The sequence below is a fragment of the Coenobita brevimanus genome, chromosome 30, assembly GCF_032717465.1.
Source record: "Coenobita brevimanus isolate Jiangsu-jjx chromosome 30, ASM3271746v2, whole genome shotgun sequence".
In the NCBI taxonomy this organism is placed as follows: Eukaryota; Metazoa; Arthropoda; class Malacostraca; order Decapoda; family Coenobitidae; genus Coenobita; species Coenobita brevimanus.
The window spans coordinates 42,046,549-42,060,524 of record NC_136983.1 but is presented as its reverse complement, the minus strand read 5'-3'; the positions used below and the strand labels follow the sequence as shown (position 1 = coordinate 42,060,524).

Genomic DNA, 13,976 nt, shown 5'->3' with positions numbered 1-13,976 from the left:
CTGTCCCCTGCCATTTCACTGCCCTGCTCCCAACTCACACCCCCCTCTCTCATATACCTCTCCACCCCATCCCTCCATCTCATCCTCGGCCTCCCCTTCCCTCTTCCCCCCTCCACCTCACTCACATACACTCTCTTCGTCAGTCTTTCACCCTCCATCCTCTCCACATGGCCAAACCACCTCAGTGTGTTCCTCATAACACTTCCTATCACATCCACATCACGCTCCTTGATATCCTCATTCGTCAGCCAGTCTCTCCATGTGACTCCACAGGCTCCTCTTACATAACTCATTTCCACTGCTCTCACTCTTGACTTGTGTCCTTCCAGCAACGTCCAAGCTTCACTTCCATACATTAGAGTTGGTATCACAATACTGTCATGTAGTAACTTTTTCATTTGAATGCTCAATTCCCTGTTTCTTATCACTGCTTTCAAAGAACCAGCAACCTTTCTTCCCTGCTGAACCCTTTCAAGCACTTCACCCTTCAAACCTCCATCCTTACTCATCACACTACCGAAGTACTTAAACGTACTCACATTTTCCAATTCCTCACCATCCAACCTCGCTATACATTCACTGACTTCACCTCTCTCAAAGACCATCACTTTACTCTTCCCTACATTCTTATTACTCAATAATAAATGATCTGGACAGAATGCTGAAATTGGAAAAGAAAGCATCAGAAGACAGGAACCATCACATAAGTGCAAATTGAAATAAAATGAGCTACATAGAAAGTCCTCATTACAGTATATGCAGTGTTTGGGATGCTTCAAAGTATCACAACACTTCATACAACTGATATTGTAAAACAGGGGAAACTGGGAAATCAGCTTTATAAGCAGCAATGAAGCTTTAGTAATGCAATCTTTTTGGAAGCTACTGAGGACTGGATTGGGAAAAAAACAAATCACACAACAAGGACTTGCATTATAAGCATTCATTATGCAAAGCTTCAGGAGCTCCTTAGGATTTACTCTGGGGAAAACTAGGACCAAATTCCTTTTTTCTCATAGGCTCTGTTGTTTACAAAGTATGAATTCCCATAATGTAAAGTCACTGAGGGAATCAAAATGCTGAGCTGTGGGTGTCACATGTCCTGTGGGTTATGCCAAACTGGCATACCATGATTTTCATTACTTACTTCACAAAGCTCATTTCAACTCTCACATTTTGATCACTCATCAAAGACACTCTTTAACTCACAGGCATGTGTCTGATATTCTCATCACAGACACTCTACAACTCAAAGGCACGTATTTGATATTTATACCCAGCCAAATAAAATAAGCATCTATCCCTCCTACACCTGTCACCACAAAGGGCATATGGAACTATGAATTCACTTTCACAATGTATATTAATCTTATACAGTACCTCTTCAAGTCTTTGGTTGCCAGCTGCTAAAACAAAGACCTGACATTACCATATATGCAGCAGAAGAATGCTGTTGTTAAATGAACAAAACACTGATTGTACCATACAGGTACTATCACTCATGATCAAAACTGTTTAAAACAAGCTGAATTCCTCTCCCGCTTCATCCCCTCCATTATTTTGCTACTCACATCATCCAATTAGGATACTATGTGCAAAAATTCCAGTGCATTACCAAGAGCATATTTTTCACAGGTCTAACATGTAATAAAATTCATTTTACTGTTACCAATTAACTACTTATTCTGCACGTACAACTTCCACAGAACATACCTAAGCAAATCAAATCCACAGACAGTCTGCTTGAAGGCAAGGCACACCTTGCGTGCAATGAGTTTTTCTGTATTTGAGAGGATGACAGGGTACCGCACTTCCTTTCCTTCACTATCCCGTTCAACCTTCCCATCTAACGCAGGGGATTTACGGGCCTCAGCATGGGCATAATCAGGTCCCACAGTGTAAACCTGGGATGAAACAGGGACAAAAAGTTGAAGTGCAGCAAAATGCTGCTGCTGCTGCTGCTGATGATGATGATGATTATTAAGATGATAATGATGATGATTATTACGATTACAGGAGTAGTTGATGAAACAGAAAAATTTAAATATACTGCATATTAAAAATACTTACAGCATCAGGCAATTCAGAGGTTAAGGAATGCTAGTCAAGGTAAATTATAAAAGAAAGTTGCAGAAGATCTAGATAAAGAGCAAAGACTGAGAAATGAAAAGTGTAGAAATATTCTTGAAGCAAACAATGCAAACCACATGGAACACTCATTATGAGTATGTACAGTTCCACATATTCACAGGATAATAACCATGTTCAAACAATGCTTTTACAACAAAAAGTGTGCATCACACACACACACACACACACACACACGGTGCAGTGGTAACGTTCCCACTTGCCAACTGGTGGACGGGAGTTCGTGCCTCGCTCAGGCTGTGAAAAGTTTCACTGACGAAGTGGGTGGTTACTGTCCCCCTTGAGCAAGGGGACGGGGGTGTGCGTGTGTGAAGGTCACAGCCTTGCCCTTAGATCGGACTATATGAGCTCTCAGCTCCCTTCCGGGAGGGTAAAAGCTGACCATCACGACCATCAAGTGATCCTGACCGACCCGGTGAATTAGAATTACACACACACACACACACACACACACACACACACACACACACACACACACACACACACACCGCTCACTGGCTCAGAGGTAACGATCTTGCCTGCCATCTGGTAGATGCGGATTCGCGCCTTGCTCGGGTTGCGAAAAGTTTCTCTGACGATGTGGGTGGTTATTGTCCCCCTTGAGTAAGAGGATGGGTGTGTGCGTGCATGAAGATCACAGCTTTGCCCTTACATTGGACTACTGTATATGAGCTCTCAGCTCTCCCCTGGGAGGGTAAAAGCTGACAATCGCAACCATCATGCGATCCTCCTGACCAACCCGGTGAATTACACACACACACACACACACACACACACACACACACACACAACAAACTGAAAAAGATAAGTTGCCTGAAGGATATCAAGAAATACACTTTTCCACATACATGCAATGACCTGTAGAATAGCCTGGACAAAGAGATTGGCCAGTCCAAAAACTTAAATGAGTTTAAAGCAAAGTCTGACTGGTTGAGACAGGGACGGATTACCCACGTGCGTAGCTCACTTCCTATATATCACAACTAGGTAAAACTAGGTAAACACACGCACACACACACACACACACAGGACATTACATAAACACATGGCCACCATAGATATCCACATTCATCGTCCAAACAGAATCCTTCAACCATGTACAGGTACAGTATTACGGTAATTCCATGAAAATGCCTTTCCCAGAGAGAGACTTGTTCACCCTGGTTCATGAAGATGTGGTCATCACAATTCTCTATTTCTGTTCAAACACAAAATAGAACTCACAAATAATCCACCGTTGTTACTTTAACCCCTTCATTCCAGTGACATACTTTTATATTCTACTCTTACTTCAACCAGACATTTTTAACTCTACTTGGCAGAATGCCCTAACAGTGAAATGATTAATTAAGTCTGCATTTCCTCCTCCTCATTATCATCATCCGGACCTCCTTTCCCACCCAAGGGCAGGGTGAGGAGTAGCAATGTCCAGACAGCCCAAAATTGCCCAATCCAATGGGCCACATTTCCATTCACTCATCATTCAAGCCCCCGGAATCCTGACTCTATCAGATACGCCAAAAACATTCACCACGCTCTGTAGCTTCACATATCGTATCCGACAGAGTCAATCCAGACGCTGCCACGTTAAAAAGGGGTGCCAAAAATCCCTGATCATGCACATCTCCTCACCAAATTCATCCAGCCAGCTCGATCTCTTGTCAGTTCCCTAGCCTCACTGACTTCCAAACCTCTCTTCCTCACACATTCATCCACCATATCTCTCCACCTTCTCTTTGGCCTACCTCGCCTCCTCCCTCCTTCGAATTCGCTCAGATATATCTTCTTCACCACTCTATTGTTATCCATTCTCTCCACATGACCATACCATCTCAGTACGCTCTCTTCAATTCTGGTGTCCACCGACTTCCTCACTCCGCATCTTTCACGAATCACATTATTTCGTATCCTATCCACCCTCTGTACTCCACATACATTCCTCAGCAGTCCCATCTCCACTGCTCTTACTCTTGACTTTTCATTTTCATGCCACATCATAGTCTCACATCCATATGTTAAAGTTGGCACAAACACTCTCTCATGTAAGCCTCGTGCAGCTGCAACACTCAAGCCTCTGTTTCTTATCAAGGCCTTCATTGCACCAGCTACTTTTCTTCCTTGTGTCACTCTATTTTCAACTTCTTTTGCACATTTTCCTCTCTTTTCTATCACTGCACCCAGGTATTTGAACTCTCTCACCAATTCCAGTCTTTCTCCATTTATTGTTACATTGCACTGGGAGTCACCTTCTCTCTCAATAACCATCACTTTACTCTTTTCTACATTTACTCTCAAGGAACGACGCTTACAGACATCAGCAAAACTCTGCACTAGCCTACCAAGTTCTTGTCCGGTACTTGCAAGCAGTACTGCATCATCAGCATACAACAAATTTGAGATATTCCATCCATCACCATTCACTACCAATGCCATCCCTCTCTCCATTACTCGTGTTTTCACTTCTATCATCACCCCATATCATATATACATTGAGCAACCATGGGGACATCACACAACCTTGTCACACACCCACACTGATTGTGAACCATTCACTTAGATGCCCATTAACCCTGACACATGCTTCACTACCATCACAAAAACTCTTGACGGCACCTAACAGCTTACCCTCTACACTGTACATGCGCAAAACTTTCCACAATCCTTCTCTGTCCACTTTGTCATATGCTTTTTCCGATCCATGAATGCCATAAATACCTTATGGTCCTTCTCACAAGCCTTCTCTGCTATCTGTCTCACTGCAAATACTTGATCCACACATCCTCTGCCACTCCTAAAGCCACCCTGTTCATCATTCACTAGGACTTCTGATATCTCTCTTACTTTCTCTATAATAATTCTTCTATATACCTTCCCTACCACATTCAGTAATCTTATGCCACGATAAATCTTGCACTCACTTCGTTCACCTTTATTTTTGTACAGGGGTACAATCACAGCCTTTTTCCACTCTGCAGGCACAGTTTCACTCATCCATACCTTCTTACATATCTCCAACAAGCACTTCATTCCATTCTCTCCATTACATTTAAGCATCTCTGCATACACCTCATCAACCCCAGTTGCTTTTCCATTTTTCAGCCGCTTCACAGCATTCTTCACCTGTGCAAGTGTCACGTCTCCCGGCACTGCATTCCTTCTCTGCACACACCCAAAACCTATCATGTGTACAGCTGCTCTGCTCTCTATTCCCATTCAATAGGCTTTCAAAATATTCTTTCTATCTGGTCCTTACTTCATCGCCATGGGTTAATAATCTACCACCTGCATCCTTCTCACCATCCCATTTCTTACTGCTTTCACTTCTACATTTCCGCTCCTCTTTCCAGAATAACTTTCTATTTTCAGAGTAGTTCGCATTCATTTTTCTTCCTAGATCCTCACTTACCTCCTTTTTCCTCTTCACTAGTCCCTTTACATGCTTCTTGCTCTCAACATATTCAGTTATTTCAACTGAACCCCTATCCTGTAACCACTTTAGCCACTTCTTCCTCTTTTCCTCCACCGCTCTCTTTACCTCCTCATCCCACCGTGCCGTACCTTTCTTCTTTGTTGTTACTCTTGCCACACCACACATCGCTTTAGCATTCCTAACTAAGCAATCCCTATATGCATTCCACAGGCTGTCCAGATCCATCTCATTCCAATTCAGTAATTCTAACTCGTCCTCTACTTTGGTCCTGTATTCATCTGCCATTTCTTTGATCCTCAGCTTCTCAACTTTCAGTCTTTCTCCCTGACTGCTTCTCTCTCTCCTAATCCACCTCACTCCTTTCAGCTTGATCTTGCATACCATAATCATAAGATCTGACGGACCTCCACATCGTCCTCTCACAGCCCTTGTATCAGCAACCATTCCCATCATCGACCTCTCTATGAGCACGTAATCAATTAGGCTTCTTTCAACACGATCCCCGTTCCCTCTATACCACGTATATTTATGTGTATCTCTGTGTTTGAAATACTAGTTACAAATGCACAACCTCCTCTCTTGATACATATCCTTTAGTCTCTTCCCATTATCATTTTCTCCTGGTACTCAATAGCAACCCATTATGTCATCCTCAGGACCAGTGCCTACTCTTCCATTCATATCCCCCATCACAATCACTTTATAGCTCCTGGGCATTTCTCCCACTTCACCCAGCTCATTCCAAAACCTGTCTGTCTCTCTCTCACTCCTGTCCTCACGTGGCCAGTATATAAAAAAAATAATAATAATAATAAAAAAAATAAAAAAATAAAAATCCCTAAACTGAAGAAAATTATTTAGAGATCTATCTATCTATCTATATACCTAGGCTGCTTCCCCCAAGGAAAGGGAGGTAGCCGAGACAGGACGACTCACTCTCCATTTACTCATCCATTCAAACACATTCATTCGCATCTTAGCCCCAAAGGGGAGAACGGACAGATCCTCACCGCATCACGCCGCACAAGGGTCAACTGCGCAATGCAATCAGTGACATCCGCAGCAGGGCCCGACAGCAGAACTGGTTTACCCCTGCCACATCATAACAGACCCATCCCCTTACCCGCACCTGACCTGACTAGCTGATCAGACCAAATGCGGGAGAATATCCCCTCAGGGCTGCGTCATCACTTATTCATTCACAATTTCTCTCCATTTATTTCTGTCACGCACAGCCACTCTTCCTTGCTCAACAGACATCCCTCTCGCATCCAGCGCTCTCTTCACACTGTCCATCCATCCTATTCGTGGTCTTCCTCTCAGCCTTACACCTCTCACATCAGATCTAGTTATCTTTTTCACCAATCGCTCATTATCCATTCTCTCCATATGCCCAAACCATTGCAACACCCTCTGCTCAACTCTACCAGCCATCTCCCGAACAACTCCAGTTCTCCTTCGCACTTCATCATTTCGCACTCGATTCATACGCGTCACTCCACACATACTCCTCAGACATCTCATCTCAATTACATTCAAACTTTTCCTCTCTGCTACACCCATATTCCATGTTTCAGCCCCATATAATGCAGTCGGTACCACAACACCCTCATACAGCCTTCTCTTTACGTCCATTCTAAGCGAACGACATTTAAACACTTTTTTCATTCCTCCCAGCACCTTTCCTACTTCATTTATTCTAAACTTCACTTCTGCATCTATTCTTCCATCCACAGCAACATGTGACCCTAGATATTTAAAACAATCTACCTCCTCAAGCAACTCACCATGCAAAACTATATTCATCCCCCTACCATCTATCAACCTCGTACACTTCATCACTTTGCTCTTATTCTCATTTACTTTCAATTTCCTCCTTTCACACACCCTTCCAAACTCCTCTACCAACCGTCTCAATCTCTCCTCTGAATCAGTCACCAGTGCAGTATCATCTGCAAACAGCAGCTGCTTCAGATTCCACTCTCCTCCATCAACATTTACCAGACTCAGACCACCTAAAACTCTTGCATTCACCTCCCTTACAACACCATCCATGTAAATATTAAACAACCAAGGCGACATCACACATCCCTGTCACAGCCCCACTCTCACGGGAAACCAATCACTCACAGCATTTCCCACTCTTACACACGCTCTACTATTTACATAAAAACTTTTCACCCCTTTTAGTAACCTACCATCAAGTACACACAATATTAAAACAGTCCACAAAGCCTCCCTATCAATTCTATCATACGCTTTCTCTAAATCCATAAATGCCCAAAACACATCCTTGCCTTTCGCTAAATACTTTTCACACACTTGTCTCACAGCAAACACCTGATCAACGCATCCCCTCCCTCTCCTAAAGCCACACTGCTCATCACTAATCACTCCCTCTGTACCCTCTCTAACTCTCATAATTAACACTCTACCATACACTTTACCTACAACACTCAACAGACTTATACCCCTAAAGCTAGTACATTCATACTTATCACCCTTGACTTTATACAACGGGATACTGTAATAAAAACATAATATAGAAAACATCACTGTATTCGGTCCCTCTATAGCTTGATGCGTTAATCTCACCCTCATCCAACTCACACCACCTGCACTCAGTTACCTCTTCATTGCATTCTCCTACCTCTTCCTTAGTCCCCATCTCCCATATTACTTCACCTGCATACACTTTTCTACTCAGTCTCCCATTCTCCATTCTCTCCACATAGCAAACCAACTCAGTGGACTTCTCCCTACAATTTCCAGGACATACACATCAACACCACAATCCTCCTTAACTTTCTCCTTTGTCTGTCAGTCTCTCCACAGACATAGCTCTACATCCTGATCTCAAATAATTCATTTTCACTCCTCTCACTCTTGTCCTATGTTCTTCCAACAAAGTCAAAGCTTCACTTCCATATGTTAGACTGAGATCAAAATACCGTCATGAAATTACCTCTTTACCTCCATGATGGTAGGTAGTGGCAACCATCATCCACTCACTCAATGTAGTGCTGCCTACTTCTTCCTTCACATTTACCATACTTTTTCTATGCCTGTCCTCCTCTCTTTCTATTTCTCCCATCTTTCCTGTCACATTTTATTACTCTTCTTTCCTTTTCTGATGGTGACAAGCCTAATGGTTTTCTGTAAGCCAGGAAACCATTTACAACGCTGGGTGGTAACCATATAACCAACCCACACGAGTTCCCTACATGCCAACAAGTGGGTTGGTGGAGGGTTAGTGCCCCTCCCAGTAAAACCACTAACTCAAAGACAAATGACCATCCCTTATGGGATTATGGTGTCTGGTTATAGACAGACAGATAGACTTCTATGATCATCTCCCTACCTATCGCTGCCCTCAGTGTGCCAACAACATTCCTCCCTGTATTCTGGTAGTTTAATACAGTAATACCTACGCTCCTCATGGGGCAACATAGGATTGGATGATGGATGGATGGATGAATACCTCTCAATACACATTCCCAGGTATTTCACTCTCCTAGATGCTTGAGAAAGATGCTATCATTTGGTGGCACTGATATAACCATGCAGCTCCAAATACTGGTTATACAACTGTCCCTTAAGTCCCTCCCTATCAACTGAATGAAGGATGATGAACTGTAGAAGGGCAATTTCAGCCTGCGGTTCACTGGTTTCACATTTAAGATGTGCCTGGGGCTACACCTAACTACGGTACTACTTTCCCAACACGTTTAATCTCGTAACACAACCTACCTTATGTGCTATATTACTGCATCCACCAAGTTCATACTCATGGGAACCAACAATAACAACAACCAAACCCTGCATCTTCCTCACAACACATGTCATCTTTGTCATCATCATCCTGACCTGTTTTCCTGACTTATGGGGGGAATGAGGTAGGATCCAGAAAAAAAAGGAAAGATAATGTATAAAGATAGGAGAGCTATCAACAGGACACTCAATGAAACATCACACAATCCTTCAAAATACGACCACAAAAGGCCTCTGGGAGTATATGGTTAAAATCCACTGAGTTCACTTAGACAGAAACCAAGTACCAAATAATACACATAGTTGTATATCAGGGATGCACTCAAAAAAAAAAAAAAAAAAAAAAATATATATATATATATATATATATATATATATATATTTTTTGTTGGGGTTTATTGCTCACATAATGCCACTCAGGGATGAGTGAGGCTGGTCACTCTCATCTTAATTGCCAGGACCAACTTGCCTAGCCCCGGGCTCCTACGCTCCTCATGGGGCAACGTAGGATTAGATGATGGATGATGGATTTTTTTTGACTGGTTCTATAACTTGAAGAAATCTGGCTGCTCAGCTTTACAAGCAGCAATGGATGTTTATTCATTCATTCATTCATCATCCAATCCTACGTTGCCCCATGAGGAGTGTAGCAGCTTGGGGCTAGGCAAGTTGGTCCTGACATTGAAGAGAAAAGTGACCAGTCTCACTCATCCCTGAATGACACCAATGTGAGCAATAAACCTCAACCACCCCTTGGATATAAATCTTCACAGGCTCAATCTGACTGGAGCACCGTAATTACCTACTAAACCACCAGGCGCCAAAATTTGGTTATATGGTTACCACCCAGTGTAGTAAATGGTTTCCTGGTGTAAAGGAAACCATTTGGCTTGTCACTCAAGAATCACCCACAGGCAGAAGGAAGAGGAAAGAATGAAGGAAAGAGAGACAGAAGAGGAAGTGTAAAGTCACCTGTAGGCAGAAGGACGAGGAAAAAATGAAGGAATTTAATTCACTGAAGACTTAATAGAAAAAAATAAGGACAAGGGTAATACAGTATATAACAAGAACTCAGTGCATCCCTGGAAACTGTTTTCTTCTCCTGGTTCCACAGTAATTTTTCCCTTTCTGAATCAACAATGACTTAACATCCATCATGATCATCACCAACACTGTTTTTCCCACCTAAGGAAGGGGTGAGATTGAGCTCACAAAACAGGGAAAGAGAAAGCATGAAAGAGACAAAACAACACGGGAAAAAATGCACATGAAAAACGATAATGAAGTTTTACCTTAACATCTGTCCCATCAGTAGGCATAAAATCTTCGTAGATATAAGATCCGGTTTTCCGCACTCTGCTCTCTGGGGAATATACACTACTCCTTGACCCAATCTGAGTGAGAAGGGGAAAAAGCAAAGGTCATACAATTTTCTTTATACTTTCCTGCTCCCTGACAAATATGGAAACAGAATGAGTAATTCACTTATGTTTTTTAATAGCTAAGTGAATGACAATATGCCATAAAAATATTCATTACCAATTATAAACTCAAAAGACTGGTCATGTAAATCAAAACAAGAAAGGTGAACAGAAATTCTGTACTGTGTGACTTGCTATTTTTTTATCTCCATCAAGCAATACTTACTACAGATATGTACATAATGGTCTACCTAAATTTAACTCTTTCTCTGCCAATGACAACTTCAGTATTTTAATCAGGCTAAAGGTAGACTATTTTATTCAGCTGAAGGAGCTTCCTGCAGTTCAAAGGTTAATTTAGAGAGTTTTCAGCCATTTAATTACCAAGAGTTCCCATCAACTGAACAAGACTTTCCTGTGATGGCCTGAGCAAAATATCTGCAGACAGCAAAAGGGTTAAAAAATATATATATACTCAAGTACTGAAAGAATACTACTAATCCCTTTTATTATTTCAAAATTAATATAAGTAAAAATTAAGCTCAGCTAACGAAAATAATAATCACAGACTGAGGTAATGAAAGCATAACAATCAAGATCATGCTGGCAGAAGGTTATGGTTAGATTAAGCAAGACAAAAATCTATTATATCTTTCACTTTGAGAGACAAAAAACAAAAGCAACTCAAATATGTACACAACAACCATAAGAGATTCTGGCAGCAAATGTAACGTTGCTTATTTCTACAAGTATGTTACAAGAAGCAGATGTATGAATTAATTATCTAAAGCAGAACTGAAACAAAACTGCATCAACAATGGAAATGACAAACTTAACTCTATTGAGAACAAGTATGATCAACTCAACAAAAGTAAGCAGTACAATAACCCCCAAAATCATCTTCCAGAACTCAACTCTTACACGCACGGAAAATTATCATCATCTTTTCATCTACAATATCTATCAATCCATCTATCTAACTACCATACCTATATATCTATCAATCATCCAATGCTTTTTTTTTTGCTCCATCAGGAGCATATATGCCTAAGGCTAGACTACTCAGTCCTGACATTTAAGGCAAAGGTAACCAGTTTCTGTCCCTTGAGTTGCATTATGTAAAGAATAAACTCCAACCACTCATCAAATGTAAATCCTTATGGGACTTTTCATCCACAGTCAAAATTTGACATTCACAAGGAATGAAGATATCTTTATGAATCTCTATCAGGGACATGAATCAAAGGATAAAGATGCTGAGATGCAATTTCCCTTCCCTCCTTTGTCACTATGAAGTACTAGTTTGCATGTAACTCAAATAACTACATCACATAAAAGTTATCCATACAGTATACTGTATAACCTATTACTCACACTTACCTGGAACACAAATATCACAAAGTTAATATTCTCAAGGAAAGTGTAATACTGAGCAATAGAAATACTGTATAAATCTACATCATGTACCAGAATCACATAATATCCTATTGTTCCAATACGGTAAAACATGGGACAACCAAATGTTATAATGTTACAGAAATCGAAATCCGATATTTAATAAAGGAGTTGCTTAACAGCAATTATGTACAGACTACTGTACAAAACATAAAAGAAGCTGTATGCAATGCATCATCCACTGACTGACTGATGGATGACTTTAAAATGAAGTTTGCCAATACAAAATTAAATGATACATACTGAAGCAGTAGTATTTAATCTGATGCTCAGTATCCTAATGTTCTATCAGGAGAGGATACTTATAGTACTGCAGTGTGTTTCAAGTTACCGTATATACTCATGTATAAGTCGAGTTTCTTTTTACCAAAATTATAACCAATAAGTTGGGGGTCAGCTAATTCAGTAGTAAAATTTTCAAGGTGGTGGTTATTGTTGCTGATCAACCCTAACCAGTCTGACCAAGCAAACCCATCAAACCCAGGCAAGCAATTGCCTCTGTAAGGCCATCTGTGTAGTGAACCGACATTCACTTGTGGTTGACAATGTTTTGCTACAGCGTGACGAGGGGAAACGTGTGGAAGTTTGGTTTCCAGATGGACACCACATTTGTGCCACTTCACTAAGTTAGCAGGGGCCCACAGCAGGCTTCACATCACCTCATTATCTGGTTATATGGCTACCACCCAGCACTCTAAATGGTTTTATTAGTTACAAGAAACCATCAGGCTTGTCACTCTGTGTAGAGCCACTTAAAGTGGAAAGAAGAGTGATGAAAAGTGAAAGGAGGGAAAGGGAGGACTGGGAAACAAGGATGGAAGACACACAGGTAGAATGATATAGGTCTGGGAAGAAGTGGGTGGTACTACATGAAATGAGTGGATGATGGCCACCACCACCAGCCACCATTTAAGGTGGTGAAATATATGGATGCTGGGATGTTGAACTAGTCATCTGCTGCTCTATTTCATGTAGGCCTATGACTTTCAGTTACAGTACATGCTTTCACCAACTTACTAATTTTCAAGGGTTCTTTGAGGCACGGTTTACAGAATATTCTGATGCCCTAGCAAAAGCAACACAATACATGAAAAGGCAAGAAACTTAAATCAGTTGTGTAGTAGACCACCATATCAACACATGAGCAGGGACAGTCTGACACTGACATGCTGCATGGCAAAGTAAACAGCCCTGTGTTCAAGAGATATCAAGCCACATTCTCATTCCGTCCAATGTCATACTTCAATTACCCCTAAAACCAAAAATGGAATTGTACTACCATTACCACCTACAAATAAAGCATTGGATTGTGCTGTATTACATTATTAATTAAACTGCAAGAAGTAAAAATGATAGATAGCAACACAGTAACATCAGTCACCTGACCTAGCAGCAATTTTTCTATCTATCTATCTATAGCCTGACGCCCAAGTCCTGCAAAGGGTGGCCGCAGATAAAGCGCCTCCAAGTCGCTCTGTCACCCACCATTTGACTACCCTCCCCCCAACTCACCCCCCCCCCTCATATACCTCTCAACTCCATCCCTCCACCTCATCCTCGGTCTACCCCTCCCTCTCCCTCCCTCCACCTCACCTACATACACCCTCTTAGTCAGTCTTTCATTCTTCATTCTCTCCACATGTCCAAACCACCTCAGTGTATTTCTCCTAATCTTCTCAACCACATCCACATCCACCCCACAACATTCCTTCACTTCTTCATTCGTCAACCTGTCCCTCCATGTCACTCCA

The 13,976-nt window shown here is 41.6% G+C and overlaps 1 protein-coding gene across 1 annotated transcript in view; it reads right to left on the bottom strand.

Moving 5' to 3' along the window:
• l(1)G0196 (inositol hexakisphosphate and diphosphoinositol-pentakisphosphate kinase) overlaps positions 1-13,976 on the bottom strand; it is a 475,031-nt gene that overhangs the window by 318,074 nt on the left and 142,981 nt on the right. Inside the window, exons 8-9 of the mRNA XM_080268869.1 lie at positions 10,642-10,743; positions 1,714-1,904 (exon numbers count right to left, since the gene is read on the bottom strand). Coding sequence (XP_080124995.1) covers positions 1,714-1,904; positions 10,642-10,743 — 293 coding nt within the window. The remainder of the gene's footprint in view (positions 1-1,713; positions 1,905-10,641; positions 10,744-13,976) is intronic.